We start from the raw sequence: 20,467 nt of genomic DNA, 5'->3' as shown, positions 1-20,467 counted from the left end.
ACTGTCCATATAACAAATGTGTGAGTGGTATAATTTAACAATTAGTCGCTGTTATGATACAAAGATTATTGTATATGTATAAATGTATCGGTGATTATGAAAGTAGCTTAAGTCACGTCTTTTTTGTTTCGAGATAGTTAAAGCTTGAACGCATCATCTGAATTATGTTTAATGATACGTTTCGATTACTGTTGCTTTGCAAAGATGGTTTCAAGTTATTGTGATTTAAATAGACATGACGCAAAATAGATGATAAGCTCCTTTCTTTTTTTAGATTCTCCACTTAGATTATTTTCATAATCATCGACACAAATATGTACGTACTGATCTGTTTGTCAACATTATCTTACATCGTCAACGTATGATCAAATTTAATTGTATGTTCGTGCTGTAGAAATCTGTACTAACTGTATTTATTAAATTAATATCTTTGTACTTTTCATATGTTTTGTTCAAAACTTTAGCTACATGTATTTTAGAGGTGAACAAAAGAAAATAAATGGAAAGTTTATTATATACTACAAATTTTGTGTATTCAATTTACCTAAGAAATTAGAAATGCATTTTGGTACAAAATTATTTATATTTACATATCAGTATAATTTTTTCCCCTAAATATAAATTTGCAGTAAATATCTTGCAACTGTTACGTATATTTTCAGATTGGGTTCAAATTTTGCAAAATATAGTCTTGGTAGTCGTGTCTCGTTATAGTGGCAGCGAAATAGCAAAATGTTAAAATACGTACAATCTTCAGATAAAAGCTTTTTTATAACAGGAATACGAATACTTTTGCAAGTCACTGTATATGTACAGCAGGTGCGACAGATAGGCAAATACTTATATATACACAGAAATAAAAATTAATGAAAAAATTCATGATGTAGCAATATTTTCCCAAGATAGAAATATGTGCATACTATCATTAACTAATATTAATGTTAATATTATCTCCTCAGATTTCATTTTTATCCAATAACATCTTGTAATCTATTTGGTATATTTTTCATTGAAAATGAAATACATTGTTTTCTGTTCTCTTTTTAAAGATTCCTTGAGATATTATTTTAATGATGTACGATATTGGTGCATCTATTTTCCAAGTTCCTATCATACGTGTTCATTTATGTGATTGTGAAAGACTAGCTATTGTTTGGTAAGTATGCATGTAGACGTCATTGACGCATTATACGTTACCTTGTACATTGGATCATGACCTTATTGGGAATAAAATGCGTTTCGAAATCCTAATATGTCAGCACTTTTTTTTGTACAAATTGATCTTTATAATACAGTAGAACGTTTATAGAACGGTTATACGGACTAATTGAAGGACAAGAGTACGGATAAGAATTTTCGAACTTTCGGATAACAAAATAGACACTTTGCTGATGTTTATCTTTATATTTGTATTTCAAGGAAGAACATGGAATTAAAAAAATACGGAATGCAACTAACGAAACTAAATATTTGACTAAAGATTTATTGATTTCGAATCCTTTTAGCTACGTAATCGCTCAACTTCCCTTGCAGATTTAATTCGATAAAATTACATTTCTTTTGTACCTCGCATTATCCGAACCCCACACCTAAAGCCTAAAATACTTCAAAATGTTGGGAATGTCATCATTGCCGTTATATTCGTGTTCCAATTCATTATTCCAAGCACACATAACAATGGTACCATAGTCAATTATTGAAGAAGTTTCATCACATTGCAACCGTTCTATCACGTCGCGTCGACATTATCACAATCACTGAATCCTGGTATTGTACTCAATGCAGAAGGAGCTTCTTTTATATCTTTCGTAATATTATCTTCCATTTCTTCTTTATGGTGTCTTCAGCGTAGTTTACTAGCTTTTTTCGTGTTCTTTTTAGCGTCGTACATTTAATACCCAAACAAGTTTACGTCGCCGTATGACAGCAATCCTTTAAAAATTGCTTGCAAAGCTGTATGACCCTTCCGTCGGTATTATCGTTGGTTGTAACAAATGTTTCTCTATAGAAGATCGAATTGTTTGTGTACAAAACGTGTTCGGATAATCGTGATTTCATTGTATAAATTTTTATTTTCAAGCGTGAAAAAGAACGTGTTCGCAGCTGTTAATCCGAACATTTCGTTTGCCGTTGAATGGGAAAGAGTTTTTGCGCAATTTGCAGAAAATCTCCATGTGTCGCTGTATCTTCCTGCTGAAACTAGAGCTTACCGTGTTCCCCGGTATCAGGAAATTCTAACAATATACATGTATCTCCCAGTGACATTCTCCTCTTACTTACTGTCACAGTCCGATTATTTTCCTCAAAGTAAGGTTCAATGATACCGAAAGGCGAAACTTGACGCTCAGTTGTTACTTCGACATTAAATTGAACAAGACTTAGCCTCTTTACAAATCTGAGATGAATTCAATACAGAGAATCCTACGCAACTGGGCCAAACTGTGTTTTTAAAACTTGTTCTCTTCGCTCATTCTTCACGTTCGTATTCTATGAATACAGAACTTACGCAATTAATATTACTCATTATGTGTTATACATATATTTTACTAATTTTTGCCTACCGGCTATAGGATGATATTGATCTGTATAGATTTTTCACACACGCTCTCATTCAACTTCAGTATACACCCTATACTAGACTATTACCTATTGTTCATTACGATTTAAAATTTGCTAAATCATTTTGATTTATTAGCAGATATAGAATATTTACGTTGTCTTCCGCTGCATTAAAAATATTTTCCCATTTTTTCTTCGCCTTCTTTCACACAGATTATTATACGAGCTACTTTATAATACTTTTGCAATTGTTTCATTGAAAACGTGTTTCATTTCGAAAAGAATACATTTACTCCAGGAACCCTTATCTTAAATTTCACTACTTCCTCTAATAATGTAATGTTTCTTTATGATAAATTTTATAGTTTCTTTTTATCTTAATCTGCTTCGTTTTCTATTCCTATCCTTTCATTCCTATCCTTCTTATAATCTTCCCTGTTATTGTATAACTTGTATAAATAATGCTTGCAATCTTTTTGTAAGATCTTTCGTTTGATAGATAGATAGATATGTTTCATATATTTCTATATACAATAATAAACAAATAAATAAATAAATAAATAAATAAATAAATAAATAAATAAATATATATATATATATATATATACACACACACACCACATACAGTCTTCGTGCTTTATAAGAAATTGCAAATATTTCAAATTTATAGCAACATTATATTTTTTCCTACTAACAAACACATAATCGTTATGAATTATTGCATTATAATATATTAAATTTACTTTTGTCCGAGTACAACACTGAATTTCGAAGTTCGATAGTTCCGTGTTTCTTCGTTAGTTTTATTTGTATGAGATTTCTTATCTGTGATTCGTGAATAGTACAAGGTGTTCAAGGATGATTTGTCACGAACATCGTAGCGTTATGCTACACCTCTGGATCGTTGAAGATCTGCAAAAAAAGTAGCCACAAAATTGACTTGGACCTTGAAGTTCCAGGCAACATTTTTTTTTTCATTGCATCGTATCCTATTCATCGCGAGAATAAAAAATGTCGGAGGAACCGTGTAATTCGCAACTCATCGGTTCTCTTGGAAAAGAATGTTAGTTCTAAACTGCAAAAAAAGTTTCATTGCTTTTCCAGCTCGCTTTATTTTTAATACGCTTACATCTTGCAGTCAGACGCAGGAAAAATAGTTTTTATAGTCTAATGTCGCTGGTAAATACCTCAGAGTCACCATTATATATCCCGTGTCCTCCTTCTTTTCTTTCTTTCTTTCTTTCTTTCTTGCTGTTTAAGCAGCGCCGGACTCGCATTTCTACATTCCGTGCATGTTCCTACCGAAGAGTACGCATTGACTTTAGACGATGATAAAATTGGTGAATCAGTCGATGATGGTGCTCCACCTATCTCACACTAGTCGACCGATACACAATTTTTTAAATGAAATATTTAGATCGTGTGTCGTCTTCTAACTGCTGTCTTTTTTTTTTGCGGAAGAAAAAAAATTTTTTAGAATCTCTCAAAGGTAAACTATTTCACATCTGCGTTCCTGGCTGATTAACGCCTTGTTCTTTTATGATGTGTGAATTTCGTACAATATAGCATACGTAATAATTATGTCGATAAACGGATCTATTTGACTTCGTCAAGTCAAACATCGAAATTTAAAAAAGTTATTCCACATTTACAAGCTTGACGCTCGCAGTAGTCCGCAGTTATTTTATATATTTACTGATCGTGGGTTATACAGTTGGGGTAACGAAAGGTTCCCGATAGATTTTTCGATATGTAAACAATTTTTAACTAATAGATACGTAGATATTATGGTCGCGTGACAAGTGAAGCAAACATTCGTGACAAATAAATATCGTTTATTGTTTTGTGACAGAAATTGGTTTTTATTTAATTATTTTCGTCGTCGCGTTTATACAAATGACATGATGACAAAATATTACCAAAGATCTACAATAAAATACGTAAATCTATTTACATTATGAAATGTGTACAGAATTATCTTATAAAGCAGTCGGAAAATCGTGAATAATATTTTCATCTATAATATTTTTTTAAATATTATTTTACACTTTTAGCTGGAATATCCGAAACGCAATATTAGTTGAAACTTGTTTCAGATATCCCATTTAAAACATCAAGCGAAAATTTTCCCACGCATCCGTATGTACTATTCGCTCTTCGCACAACGATGAATTGCGGTTTTCGCGATAACCATCACGCGATTGTATCGCTTGACAGATTTCTTAGATTACGTGCAGGTTTGCATAACCATTTGTACGTTTGCTTTCCTTATTGAATCGTGGGATTTTTCACATTGTTTACTGTTCCCTCGTTCGTAAATTTATTTCCTAATTTACCGATAATTATCCGCATTACATCTTCTTTGAATTCCTTTCATATCGAACAATGTACAATGGTCTCACGAACTACAGATGCACCCACGAAAAATTAATTCAATCGTTTTCGAAATTCTTAAGAGAAATGGCTATTTGAAAAACACGCAAGATGTTGCGCTCTGCTTTATTTTAGCGAATAATACGCAACATAGTAAGCATCGATGCACCATGACGTATTACTTTGGCGAAACTCCAATATTTTGGGATATGGTTCGAAGCAAGTGCGGTTGCTCACGAAACTACTCGAACAATTACCATAGAAAATTTGTACAACGTAAGCAGAAAGATATTCGGCTGCTTGCCGGACGGATGTTTTTTTCGATTAAGTTAGCCAGGCCTTCGACGAATACTTCCTTCCAAACTTCTGCAGTCAGAAATAACTATCGCTTGCGATAAATATATTATGTTCGTTATACAACATTTTTTGAAATTTCATTAACACTGCTCCGACACGCGATTACCGCGATCGTACGGGTAAAATATAAAATCAGTCCGAAAATGTATTAAAAATGATGAGACATTTATTACAAATCGCCCACTCGGTAAAAAATTAATGTACAGTATACATGGTGGTTTTAAACGTATAATTAATGCCACAATCGGTCTCACTAAATGTTCTGACATATTAATGTAACAAATGATCGACTTGAAATACTTGGGTGATCTTTGTGGTGTGTATGCTTGGGTTAAATATCTTATATCTGTTATACACATATTCAGATTCGTTTCAAATTTTATCAGTATCTACATAGTCGTGTGTCATTAAATTGCTAATGAAATGCTAATGAAATTTCAAGATGTTCCTTACATTCGACATGGTATATCGATGAAAATTTCTGTAAGTGTTCAAATACTTTCGTGAGCCGCTGTATCTTTGGCTAGATGTTAATTACTGGGCTATAAAGAAGATATAACGCTGAAACTTGGAATTTGGAATATCGATGGATATTAAACAAAAAAAAAAAAAAGAAAAAAATGAAATAAAATAAGAAAAAAAAAAACAGAAAAAAAATGAAATAAAATAAGAAAAAAAAAAAGATAATTAAAGAAGTGATCGATTTGGCGAAGAAAGTTCGTGAAAGAAAAAACTATTTAAGTGTTGTAAGAAATATTTACTTGTTGCAGGCTGCCTGAATTTCTTATGAGTTTAAATTTGCAAACTTTTCTGACTTTGTATTAAACAAAGTTCAGACCGGCTTTTGACTATATCACATCCTTGATTTGCTGATGATATTTCAAAAATTGTTCGCGTGAATTAAGGTGCAGGTAATCACCTTATCCGTTATATATATCGTGTTATCACTTTCTAATCACGGAGATCAGATCCTTCTTGAGCTCTCCTTGTACATCTTGAATTAGCCACGCTGGTCCACGACTGTCGCGCAACCAATTACCTGCCAAATTAATACTGAAACGACTGTTTCAGGATAGAGTCTTGAGTCCTGAAGGTGTCGCGACGGTTTAATTTATTATGTAGGATGAACTTTATGCTACCGAAACGATGTCGTGGACAATTCAATTTGGCGAGACGATGCTTTTTGAAGGTCGAGACGATTTCTTGATTACACGATTACACGATTATCAAGTCGATTTTCTAATAACAAACGATAGAACTCTGTCAGGGTTTCAAACGACTCTTGAAGGACGAAATGACTGTTTTATCGTTCGATGTGATTCAGTTGACGATCGGACTGATTCTTTCGACGATTGAAATGATTCTCTCTCGTGACGATCGGAGCGATTCTTGTAATAATTGAAATGATTCTTCCTGACGATTCGCGCGATTTTTACTTGCCACTATATTAAAACGATTAAGTTATTAATTAATTAAAGCAGATATTAATTTTGTATCTTTTGTCGACTAGCAGTGTATTTTTGATTATTTAACATTAGTTTTATTTGAATACAGTACTAATAATCTGATTTTTTACTTTGCAGGGCCGACATACCAAAACTGGACAATTGGCAGCCATCAAAGTTATGGACGTTACAGAAGTAAGTAACTGTCTTTAAAACATACTATTGTTTTGTCTCATAACAGTATTTACCTTCTCTATACACACGAAAGTCTACTGTAGCTCGATTTAACACAAATAATATAAAACACTAAATAAGAAATTAGTTAACGATTTTCTAACATGACCAAATTTTAACCTTCTATACTTTTACTTTTCTTCTCGGATCGTCTGTTTTTCTTTTACTTTCCTCTACTTACCGATTTCCAGCACCCATTTCATTCCTTTCTTTTCTTCCGCCAGAATTTCTTCTTCCGTTGTATTCATCGCTTCAGACTTTTTACATTCCCTCCATATATGTTGCCATGATTCTTCTTTCTCCTCGCATAATCTACACATTTTCCGATTCACTTCCACCCAGTATCTACTTCCTTCCCATTCATTTCCACGTCTAAAATCTCGCCATTGTTTTCAGCTTTGTGATTTTTCCCTTCTCTTCTCGCTATTTTGCTCTACCTTTGTTTTCCACTTGTTGTATTGTTTCAACGATCTTGATCTCTCTATTTTCTTCCTCCTTCCCTCTATCTTTTTCTTTCCGTATTTCCTTATTCACTCTTCTATGACGTTAATACCAACGGTCGTCCTTTGCTTCGCCCATTGATCAGCTTCTTCTTGCTCGTAGAATTCCTGCATTTTTCTCTCCATTTCGTTTCCCCCCTATTCCTGGCTGTTTATCTCTCCTCTACATTCTTTCGGTATTTCATTCTTCGTGGTCGTCTTCATTTTCTCCCGGAATTCTAGAGGTCTGCCTCCAGATTCTTCATTTATTTGCTCTATTTTGGCCTCCTCTTTGACTATATACCTCGGTGTGTATCTAAAATGTTACAATAATAATAATAATAAATGTTACAATCGTAACGATTTTATTGTTATGATAACAATAATTATATTAAAGATGTAAAAGAATAACTAATAGTACTTTCTATGTTGTCCATATAGAAACAATGTTCTTTCAGAATGTGTGTAAAATTGTAGAGATTACTATATGCGAATAAGTATAAATAATTGCTCGAGTACGTACAGTGGTATTTAAATGTGGTGTATTTAAAATGTGTGTATTTAAAATGTTACAACAATAATAATAATAATAATAAATATTACAATCGTAACGATTTTATTGTTATGATAACAATAATTATATTAAAGGTGTAAAAGAATAACTAATGGTACTTTCTATGTTGTCCATATAGAAACAGTGTTCTTTCAGAATGTGTGTAAAATTGTAGAGATTACTATATGCGAATAAGTATAAATAATTGCTCGAGTACGTACAGTGGTTCGCAGAAGTATACGTACGCTTACACAAAACTTTTACGCCGCGTCTTATGGAAGAAACATTTTAATGATTCATTAGCGTTATAACGAAATACGCGACTCTCATAATTATATTGGTAAAATTTGAAGCCAATCTGGAAATGTATATACAAGTTGCAAGATACCTAGCGTAAACTCATAGTTAATAAAAAATTAATGTACGATGTGAATAATGACTTTAAGTATATAAATTTAAGTAATAAAGCGTTCAAAATGATCTACGAAGATAAGCGTCGTTGAATATTGCGATCTATTAATATCGCGAATAATTGCCTGTTTAAGTAGCTTTTTGATTTGTGTAAAATATTTTGCAACTTTCTGTATACATTTTCTGAATTACTTAGAATTTTGCTAATGTAACCACGATAGTTGCGCTTCATTTTAGTGCTAATGAAATTTCAAAATGTTTCGCATAACACGTAATATGTTTATAAAATATATGGGCAAACGCACGAATACTTTCGGCAGCCACCGTACGTAGATTTAGCTATAAAAATTTCCATTGTTAACTACGTGTGTCGGTAAGTAGCAACGGTCTGCCAGTGACTAAATTCTCCGACGTGTATAGTTCGCAAGAATGCATACACGACAAATGCATTCTTTACAAATTTTCCGAGGGGAAGAATGCACGAATATTGCGAAACAGTTTGGAATAAAGCTTCGTACAACAATAACAAGGCGCATCTCTCAAATACTTTTGAGAAATTCAGCTCCAGGGCTAGCTTTGATCTCCATTTATCGAACTGTCTGAATATCTTAAGACAAGGAACATCCATTTCAATTTTAATTAGGCAACCTAATTAGACAAGGGGAAGCGATTAAGAAACGCGCGGTTAAAATAAGGGATCGAGTGAGATAGTAGAATAAATAATAGTAGTAGATAGTAGAATAAAATAATAGTGGAATAAAAATTTATTCCAATAAACAACACTGACGTAACTTGAGCGTTGATGGCGTGTTTAGATTTGCTACATTGTCTTGTTGTCTCGTGCTTAGATCAGGCTATACACGATTACTGTAGCTTATATGCTTTGATAATTATTGTTAATTCTCAAGTTAAGAAAGACTAGGTGTGTTAAAAAACCACTATTAAAGTTACGAATATAATAAGTATAAACCAGGAGAGATTAATTTAAGAATAAAATGAAAGGTATTAAAGTTATATTTTCGTTAGAAAAATAACATTGTTTTATAAGAAATTCGTTTCTAAAAGTTATTTTTTAAATTGTAAGTATCTGGTACAAATGATCGTATTAAACTGATGTCTGCTGTTTCTTGACTCGAGGGGGGCGGGGGGGGGGGGGATTTTTCTAAAAAATTGCCTCATTGACGCCGCTTAAGGCTATTTTTTTTTTTTTTAAGCAATAGTAAGTAATAATATAATAAAATAAGGTAATTTATTTAGCAATTTTTTTTTTAATTATGTTCTCGTTTAATTACAATACCACGAAGTTCATAATATAGATTGTTCAATTCGCCTTGACTTTAACTATCATTTCACGATGATAAAAATATCTATCCTCGTTCAGTAGAATTCGGTAACCTTGAAATACCAGGAAAAGAGTTTTTCCCTGAAACTTTTGCTTATCATAAAAGATAAGCGAGATATTTAAAACGCCGAAGTTACGCGGGAAAAGTTGTACGTGCAGTCAACCACATAAGTATACTGATCAAATTTTCTTTCAAAAACATTTCTTTACCGTAATTTCTAAAAATACGACACTTGGTGAGAAAATGATATCCGGGAAACTTTCAGAATGATCGAGTAAAAGGAGCCCGTGACGCATTTATTTAAAGCTCTGCAATTTTTATAATTTCACGTTAATTCCGGATTACTCTTTAATTACTCTTATCGTTTAATTCTAGAAACATGGTACGCAACGATTATAAAGAAAACTTTCAAGGCCGTAACGGTAGATATCAATCTAAGAATTACGATGTGTACCGACAGATTTTTCAAAACTTACCATATATATTATGATCATTAAATGCGTTATACACGAAATACATTTTATTGTTATCATTCGTGCGATAAGCGAATATCGTACCGAATACAGCTTGTAATGCTCTGTCAAAACGCACTGTAGATAAAGTGTTCATTGAATTGTATTTGTATAAAGAAACTCTAACATCCTATCAATATCATGATTTGTTGATTGAATGGTATCCACGATTGATAAAAAATATTTTAGATAGTTATAAAGTAATATTTATTAAAGATAATTTAACACGTATTCCTATTTAGGATAGTTAGAATGAATTTCTTAATAAATTAAATATCTAATAAATTAATCTAATTATATAATGTAAATAAATTAATTAATTGATAAATTAAAAAATAAATACAATTGCGTAAGTATATATGCTTAATCTTATTGATTATTAAATGTTTGCTTAGTATGGCTTCCGGCTTACATCATATTTACAATGTTTGCTGTATATGACACATCGGTCTTCTTCGGATTTACGTAGCTAACAGTTTAGTCATCGAATAATATTAGGTTGTCCGAGAAGTTTCTTTCATTTCATAAGGCGATAATAGATGAACGACAATTTTCGTTTTATATTGTTTTATTGAATTAAGTATGATCCATTTCGTTCTATTTCTATTATTATGTTCGTGCATAATTCAATTAACTAATATAAAAGAAAAAACATTGTGCGTCTATTATTTCTTTATAAAACGAAAGAAACATTTCGGGCAACCTAATATCTCATGACTAGCTCTTTCGCTGCGAACAGCGCTTATAGACGCTCAGACAGAATATCTTTCTCCGAGCATCGTGCGATCCGCGCGACCGATCTGCCACTGTCACGCCGGCTGCTCACAGAGCAATTTGTTTCTGAGCGCTGCGCAGCGAAAAGGTTAGATTGCAAGTTTTCATGTATTTATGCGAAATTTAAAAGCGTAAAACTGCATCATACGAAAAATATATAAAATATCCAAAGTACAGTGCTTTTGATAACGCTGTGCAAGTAAAATAATTTCACTTTTTCAATTATATTCTGAAAAATATAAATTTGCATAAAGATCCACAGTCCAGTGGTGACATTAGAATTTTTATCTCTGTTTTTCAATAAGTTTTAATTAATATTTTAAATATGTAACGCAACTTATTTGCTTCTACCTTTAATAAGAAATAAAGTAGCTAAATAAATATAAGATAATATATTAGAAAAATTACAAACACCTGTTGTATCTATATAAAATCATAAAAATAATAACTAACATAATATTATATCGATATAATAACTAAGTTATTAATTAATATTTTAATATTTTAAATATGTAACTCAATTTAATTGCTTCTACCTTTATTAAGAAATAAAGCAGCGAAATAAATATAAGACAATGTATTAGGAAAATTACAAACACCTGTTGTATCTATATAAAATCATAAAAATAATAACTAACATAATATTATATCGATATAATAACTAAGTTTTAATTAATATTTTAATTAACATTTTAAATATGTAACGCAATTTATTTGCTTCTACCTTTATTAAGAAATAAAACAGCGAAATAAATAAAAGACAATGTATTAGAAAAATTACAAACACCTGTTGTATCTATATAAAATCATAAAAATAATAACTAACATAATATTATATCGATATAATAACTATAAATAATATTATGTTATCTTCTTAGCGTTGAAAAAATTAATGATTTGTAATCTCTAATATATACATAAATACATTCATGATAATTCTATTGGTATTTAAGTATAAATAATTTTCTTACAGAATACGTTTTTAGTTTCTTTGGTAGGCTAGAAATATACAAAATTTGCTTAGTATATGTAGGCTTTCGTGATTGTCGATGTCCGACTACTACTTTAGTGTCATAGTTAATTTCAATCATTTCCTGCAAACTATACAGCACTTTTTCCCACATTATACTTAATTGTTGATAAAATTGTGACGCGATTTGAATTTTATAGTTATTCTCTTATTGTATCTTGTTATATACTACTGTATTTTATACAAGTATTAAGCATATATTTAAGAGTAAGATTTTTTCATTGCTTGAATAATTTTCAATATTGAATTGCAATAACATTAAATTATAGAAACACGTTTTTCAATTAAACAATATAATTACAAGTAATACACGTATGTATTTTCAAACGAAATTTTCAAACGACGTCTTTTCTACGTATTTACAAGCGAAGAATTACGTTATATCTATTTTTGGAATACTTGTTTGGTCAGCATTCTGCGTATTTTGTAAAATGTTCAATCAACAAATTAATATGTTATTTTTATTTATACTGTTATACTTACTTATCTTCCTGATAGTAATCAACAGTATTCAACTTAAAAGTATTTCTCATAATATCTTGATAGCCATCAATGTTCCAACAAACAGTTCAGAGGATCTCGTTTTAGTCAGAAGATATTCGTTTATAACATTCGTAAGTTTTTTTAACACTTTACCGACCGGTAACCGATTAATCGGATTTTGTCGCCGACGCTTACCGACCGGCAGCCGATTAATCGGTTTTTGTCGCCGACGTTTACCGACCGGTAACCGATTAATCGGCTTCTTATCGTCTACAATCTTTCTCGTTTTTTGAACAGTAATTTGTTATTTAGTACTAAGGTACCTTGCTCAGTTTCGTCAGTCGCGTTGCTTTGTAAGCTCCCACAGTTTTATACCAATTTGAAAAACTTACCGTTCGCGATGAACGAAAAGAATGTTATTGAAGAGTCTAAATCGAAACAGAGCCGGCGCCAGGGAGAATCTGCGCCTGAGCTGCCGGTCGGACGTGCGTATGCTATTGAACCGCCAGTGGTCAGTAAAGTGTTAACATAAATAACGATATAAGTAGAAGTATTCTTATACTATATCTTATATTTGAACAGCTTTTTCATATCGAAACAATTATTTAAAATGTGTCAACTATCAACTATCAAGTATCGAGAAGACGTGTGGAAGATGTGTGATTCAGATATCGTGAAAATTAGTTGGAAGTTATACGCGTTACGAGTAATTAATTTGCGTTATTATCTGTTTCAGGACGAAGAGGAAGAAATCAAATTAGAAATAAATGTATTAAAAAGGGTGAGTATACCAATACTGTAAATAATATGAATATTTGCTTGTGAAAACGGATTCAAAGAGGACGAGATCACATTATTCGCCTTCTGTCGCGTGTTGCAGTATTCGAATCACAGAAATATAGCAACGTATTACGGTGCCTTCGTGAAGAAGTCATCACCTGGAAAGGATGATCAATTGTGGTTGGTTATGGAGTACTGCGGAGCTGGCTCCGTTACAGACCTTGTCAAGTCAACTAAAGGTCAGAGTTTAAAGGAGGAATGGATTGCTTATATATCACGGGAAATATTGAGAGGACTTAGTTATCTTCACAGCAATAAGGTTATACACAGGGACATCAAAGGACAAAATGTTTTGTTAACCGATAATGCTGAAGTTAAGCTTGGTATGTTCCTCGACCATCTATATCTTAACCAAAGTATATAGTACTTGGACGATATTTCAACTGAATACAGCGTCGTTCGTTGCTAAATCGTTCGAATGATTAAGTAATCGTTTATTCCGTTATGCCGTAGTTGATTTTGGCGTTAGCGCACAATTAGATCGGACAATAGGTAGAAGAAATACATTTATTGGAACGCCATATTGGATGGCTCCAGAAGTAATAGCCTGTGATGAAAATCCTGATGCTACATACGATAACAGAAGCGATCTTTGGTCATTGGGAATTACGGCTTTAGAAATGGCCGAATCACAACCTCCGCTTTGTGATCTTCATCCGATGCGAGTGAGTATTTGTAACGGCTGTGAATCTCCTTCACCGTTCTTCTACATTACTACTCTGTTTTAAAAAGGGTGAAATTTAATTTTATTGATTATGCTTAATTCACACAAAAGGCTTTATTTCTGATCCCACGTAATCCACCACCAAGACTCAAATCGAAAAAGTGGGCGAAGAAATTCCACGGTTTTATTGAAACGGTTTTAGTAAAGGATTATCATCAACGGCCGTATACAGAGCAGCTCCTTAAGCATCCGTTTATTCGGGACCAACCGACCGAGAGACAAGTTAGGATACAACTTAAAGATCATATTGACCGCTGTAAAAAGCGTAAACAGGAGAAAGGTATGAAAGACACGCGGAAGCGATTCGTCAACGATAATTTGCTTAATCGCTGTAACCCGTTATTTGTAATTTGTCACACAGAAAGAGACGATTACCGATATAGTGGTAGTGAAAATGAAGAAGACGAACCGGCATTAGCTGGTGAAGCGTCATCCATTGTTCAAGCACCTGGTGGTGATACTTTGCGTAGAAATTTCCAACAAATTCAGGAAGGTAGGACTCTAACCCAAGAAGTAAATCCACAACCACCCGCTGCTAAAGAAAAACCGAGTAGCAGAACTCAAAGAGATATACCGGAACCAGGGCCACCTGCACGTCCTGCTATACCACACAGATTAATTGGTGCGTTTGATAGTATACCGTTAATTATCTTCTACGTTTTTATGTAAAATTTCTATCCATTGTTACGCCGAATAAACTTTCTCAAATGTTACGTAATTACTTTTGCACTGTATAGTAGTTCCAGACCCCCAACCACCATCTCGGCCATTACCTCCAACACCCAGAGATGATCCACGACAACCTCATAAAGTTTCTACACCGCCATCCAATCATCAACCTCTTATTGGTGGGGCTGGTAGTGGAGGTTCTGGTGGACAAGCTGCATCGCAAAGAAACAGTCATGTGTTTAAGCCTATGGTAAGTCTTTTCAATTTTTTTTATTTTTGCAATTATCTTTTTTTGTATCTTATAACTTCTCCTCCGACACTTATTTTATGCCAATAACAAAATAATAAATAAACTGAGTTATTTAACATTGGTATCTTATACGTTTGACCGACTATATGTCAGATTTATTTAGATTTAGATTCGAAGAGGAAAAGTATTGATAATTATATCGATCAGGGCACAGCTCACCGATTTCGATGATTTTCAAACGCGTTGCCAACGTCGACATTCTGAGCAATTTTACTTGTACGTTATGCGTATAACCGCCGCTCGGTTGTAATTTCCGGAACGTTCATAAAAATATTTTGCCCAGATCGTTATAATTACTAAGATATTCATTATAAGAAGACGAATATCACGGCAAAGAGATTTTTTCACGCGATTAATATTTTCCAATATTCGCAAGATCTTTGGCGTTTCTTGTTTAATATATGTATATGTATATATGTTAGTAATAATCCATAGTGAAAAGAATCTACATAGACAGGTACACGGAAGTATCCAAACGCTTACCTTTGCAACTTTCGACAAGTGACATACATATGTGGGGCACTCCTCCTTTGGAAACCGAAACAAACATGAACGTTGATATGCAAGTTCTAAACAATTGAATTTCGGGCTAGAAATCTCTGTACACAGGCAATTCGCAACGTTAACACGCACGCGCGCACACACGCACGCACTTGTACTTATATCTTATAGAACAGAAATTTTTTAATGTACCCTCAACTTTTTTTTTTTTTTGTTCAACGACGTTTTACAAGTTGCAACAGATTTTGCTATATTCGGCATTGTAAGTTAATACGGAATTTTATTTAAAATCGTAAACGAATCGTTTCTTGGGTCTGAGATTAAATAGGAGATTTTCGATTAAACGCAGTGAACGTATTTTCCAAATTTATATATTTCCTATCACTTCCGAGGTTTCTACAAGGAAAACGATATCAACAATCATCGTGTACGATTCAATTTGAATTACATTGATAATTGTGCAAGTTTCAATACCAACGAACTTTTATCTCTGTTTCACTTATGCTTAATGTTTCTTACTTTGAGAGCAACGAATCGAAACAACGGAAACATCATGTTCACACTTCAATCACGCATATGTATATTCACCAAAAATGTACTGTTACAATTGTCCTCTCCGTGACATAGATGACGTATAAATGTCCACATAGTACTGCAAGGATAAAAATCAGAATAAAATTATTCTATAAACATATGAACGCATGCTACTACTAAATAATTTTAGTTTCAGTTGTAATTTACCAACCGAAGGAAAAATATCGTGTTATCATCGATGCGTTCGCGTTTTACGTTCGTGTTAAATATCGATATCTTACTGACATTCCTTTTTTCCCCTTTGGACACTTGAATTTCTGGGGCACTTATCTGGTTGAGGCCGGGTCTTAAAAGCGAGAAATATCAACTATGAGTAAGATAAAGAGAAATGTTCATCAGTTGATTCACCGATACTAGCATATTCCTAAAATAAAATTATTTATCTTTTTCCTTTTTGATACACGCGCATTTACCAGAAATTCCAGCAATAAATGTAAAAATTTCAGTATCGTTAACTTCTATATCGTAAAAATCGAGGAAACAAATTTTTCGGATTTTCCTATTTAATTATTTAAGATAACACAATTAATTTATTTAAGATAACACAAATAACAAAAAATGTCATTCAGTTATTTAGGTAGTGGTTTGCGAGAAGCTTTGTCAGTACAGTATCAACATTTTTTTGCAATTAATAATTCCAATTAGGTGTAGTTTCATCATAGTATTTTCGATCGAATAAAAGTATCTTAATATCTAAGATATTTTACGTCCCCAATACCGCGATATCATCGATGATATTTTATCGCAATAAAAATACAAAAAAAAAGAAAAAAGTAAATAAAAAGCTTGATCGCAACCATGGTTTATAAACCATGCAACCATCTTACTGTGTCAATGCAGTTTTGATAACATTGCTTGTATACTCACGTAACATCATTAGGTACGTAATTTTAATCGTCTATATCTTTAAGCTTATCAAGTAATTACATCTGACATTCTATACATATCGTTAAGAATCTATATCCTTGTTTTATAAAAACTCGTTAAATTCAAGATCTTCTCTTATTGACATCAGTTGAATTTATCGCTCGTTGTATCTGACGCGGAGATTCATCGTAAATATCGTTTATACGCATTCGAAAATACTTTCGTGACTCGCTATGGATCTGCGGTTATAATAAATTTACTATAAACAAGTGTAGATATGTAATGGTGAATTTTCCAATTTTACGAATATGATCTAGAATTTAGGTACTTCTCTTGCATTTCCTCCTGTAGATGTGATATTGTTTTAAATACTTCTGTTCGACGTACATGTTTGATTGCGTTAATAGTTGCAAATGTAAGTTCGAATATTTTTATGTGGCTTTGTGTCTGTTTACCGAATAATAAATTTGTTGCGTTCTAAACGTGGAAACATCGTTTCCATAAAATAGATTACTTTTCAGAAAGATCGCTCGATCTGTTCAAAATTGTTTTATTTCAATGTTACAACAATAAAAACATTGTTTTGTTTACCAGAGAAAAATACAGACGACCTTAAAACATTGGAAAATATGATCACGCGACAAAAATTTGTTTGTCATAATATCTTTTCTCTTATAGCAAATATCTTTTCCTTGGAGATTTTCTGGTATCATTAAAACTGATGAAGAAATACCAAGTTCTAAGTTAGATGACTCAGCATACACATGTTATATATAGATAGATATAGTCTACAAACTACTCCAATTTATAAAGATCGTAGAAGAGCACATGCTATTTTTATTCTACTTTGCCTTCTTGCTGCCTTTCATCAACTTAATGTATTTTGTGTATCATATATTTTGTTACGTATATATATACAGTTTGTCCAATTTGAATGGAAACGATTAAATATCTCGCAGAGTGTGCAAGATACAGAAAAGTACGTTCTAAACAATAGCTGTAAAATATCAGACGTTTAATCTTGCAAAGAGCTCGAAAATTCTTAAGAATAGCATGATTAATATTTCAAATGGAAACCAGTATTCAAACATATTCTCGAAATGGTAACTTTCAAAGGTGATACGTGGCCGATTATGTAATATCATTATAACATTAATAACACATACGTGATAATAAATCGGAAATAAAATATGAAATTTTTAAAATAAGGCTTTATTTCTGAGAAAATAATCGTTCCAATTTCGAAAATCCGATAGATATTCGTGTATTTAACTTCGATAAGTCAAAATCGATAATTCTGATTCGATTGATTTTTCATATTGATAACAAATCAGTAAGATGATAAGTAGGAACGAGATTAGGTACCACATGTATGTTGAGGAATAAATCTACGTACATGCAAGTATTATTATTAGACCGCGGATGTTAGGTGTTTATGACAAATTTACAGAACGCGTACACATAACGTAAAAAATATATGCTTAATATCTGAAATAAAGCACACGTTATAATATCTAGTAGGTGAGGAAAGTCTCTATTCAAGTTAACATTTTTTTAATTGCGATGATAAAAATATAAATTTACATAGATAGCCGCGCTGTAGCTATGATGTTTGGAAAAGTCAAGTCTCGTATAAGTAATACTTGAACTTCGAGAGATTAGAAATTACGTACATACAACAGATATGCTGATATTTGAATTTTATTTGAATTCTGTATGTAAGTAAAAAGTTATCGCAAGTTTTTCGTTAAATTATTTACGAAAGGATATTTTGAACCTACTCGTCGAGTTTCGATTATATTTGGAACTATGTGCTTATTTACTATTAAATTTGAGTTTACAAAAATTTATTCCTTTTCTCTCCGTTTTCTTTACCAAAGTAGTTACGAGATGCTTGAAACTTTCCAGGAAGGCTCGAATCTGTTTGCGATGCTCTTAATACCACCTGCAATAATAAATAGTTAAATGTGTTGTAAATATAAGCAGTTATGTAAAAACAGTTATATGCTAATCAACTCATTGCGCGCTAGCTTTTATTAATACGCGGTAGAATTATGTCCTGTTCGATAGTATCCACATCTTATATGCAATACTTTGCAAGGCATAAGCTACGCTATCGTTTGCAAGTATGGTCGTTTTGGTCGATTTGTACTAACGGTACGTGAATTTTACCAAATTGTATAAATTAACGATGAATTAATAATTAGAAGCAGCAATTACTACCTTTTTATGGAATGAAGATTTATTTCACTGTAAATACCAATATATTCATTTGTTGTTTAAAAAACACTGGTTGTATTAACACCGGGAGTCTCTATATCCTCGTAGTCTGTCTCATAATTAAAAGAATCAAAGAATCTGGAGATAAAGAGAGTTTATCAGGTGAAGAAATATTGATTCTACAAAGTTTGACAATTGCGAACACCAGTTATATTATTATATATCGACTCTTGAAGATCAACTTAATTAGATTATTGCGTTATTGGGTGGTAATGACAAAATCCGCAATCATTTAGTTGCTAATCCAGTATAACTTGCCATTATACGTAATTAGAGTGATTACGAAGAATCAATTTATCGGAATTTGCTGAAAGCTTGTTGCAGCTTATTGAAAGTAAGCAAGTGTCGGTATACTTTTAAGCGATAATGTACAAAGTCCGGACGAGCAATCTTGCGATCTACAATGTCGAGTAATATTAACACCGACAGCGTACAACGTTTAAAAAGTAATATCTTGGGAACAGTCTGTGCAAAAGATACGGATGGTTATTGTTTCGAAAATACAATATGCGATAAAAGATATTGGTTTCTCTCTGAACATTCTATTGTGATTTTCCTCAGAACTTTCATGGCCATCTATAACTTTTGCCTTCCGCATTTTCCATATCATTTGAGATATTTAATTGGTTTCCATCTAAATCAGGCTATATTGTATATATAAATATATATCTTTATATCTTTCTTTTGCTACATACTCATAAACAGATACATATTTTAATCAGTAGCACGTAGACTTTCCTTCTATTTTGCTATTAAGTCGTTGGCGTGCACGCAAATATAATTGCACAATTATTTCCTAGGGCGCGTATACTTAATTGCATTCATGAACGCGACACGTGCACACCACACATGTCACACGCCTATAAACGCACACATAGATATATCCACATAAACACGTGCGCGCGCTTCTTACACGCAGATTTCAAATTATTCGGTTTTTGTTTTTTTTCCATGTTCACACGTACCGTAGCTGCCTCCAAGGAAGCCAGAGGTAAGAACACGTACACTTATTTTCCTCTTTACATTCCCATTTTTACATTTATACATACAGTTACACGTATTCTTATCTCTACGCGTAACATTTTTAATTGTTTATACATGCAGTCTATATAAAACAGGTTACACGCGC

General features: G+C 32.4%; 1 protein-coding gene and 1 long non-coding RNA gene across 16 annotated transcripts in view; one reads left to right on the top strand and one right to left on the bottom strand.

Moving 5' to 3' along the window:
* Msn (serine/threonine-protein kinase msn) overlaps nucleotides 1-20,467 on the top strand; it is an 88,238-nt gene that overhangs the window by 39,469 nt on the left and 28,302 nt on the right. For 12 of the 15 annotated variants that reach the window (XM_072002472.1, XM_072002471.1, XM_072002469.1 and 9 more), the window contains exons 3-10: nucleotides 6,873-6,929; nucleotides 13,290-13,334; nucleotides 13,434-13,716; nucleotides 13,847-14,058; nucleotides 14,169-14,397; nucleotides 14,479-14,739; nucleotides 14,855-15,036; nucleotides 20,309-20,329. In XM_072002472.1, coding sequence (XP_071858573.1) covers nucleotides 6,873-6,929; nucleotides 13,290-13,334; nucleotides 13,434-13,716; nucleotides 13,847-14,058; nucleotides 14,169-14,397; nucleotides 14,479-14,739; nucleotides 14,855-15,036; nucleotides 20,309-20,329 — 1,290 coding nt within the window. The remainder of the gene's footprint in view (nucleotides 1-6,872; nucleotides 6,930-13,289; nucleotides 13,335-13,433; nucleotides 13,717-13,846; nucleotides 14,059-14,168; nucleotides 14,398-14,478; nucleotides 14,740-14,854; nucleotides 15,037-20,308; nucleotides 20,330-20,467) is intronic. The other 3 variants (XM_072002474.1, XM_072002470.1, XM_072002467.1) reach the window with 2 other exon arrangements.
* Nucleotides 3,160-5,678, bottom strand: LOC139986315 (uncharacterized). Its single transcript, XR_011799618.1, has 3 exons — nucleotides 4,606-5,678; nucleotides 3,747-3,857; nucleotides 3,160-3,471 (listed from the first exon to the last, which is right to left on the bottom strand). It is a non-coding gene; the product is annotated as an uncharacterized lncRNA (long non-coding RNA).

Source organism: Bombus fervidus, chromosome 4, assembly GCF_041682495.2.
Source record: "Bombus fervidus isolate BK054 chromosome 4, iyBomFerv1, whole genome shotgun sequence".
Lineage (NCBI taxonomy): Eukaryota > Metazoa > Arthropoda > Insecta > Hymenoptera > Apidae > Bombus > Bombus fervidus.
Note: the sequence above shows the minus strand (reverse complement) of the source record. Positions and strands in the feature narration are given on the sequence as shown.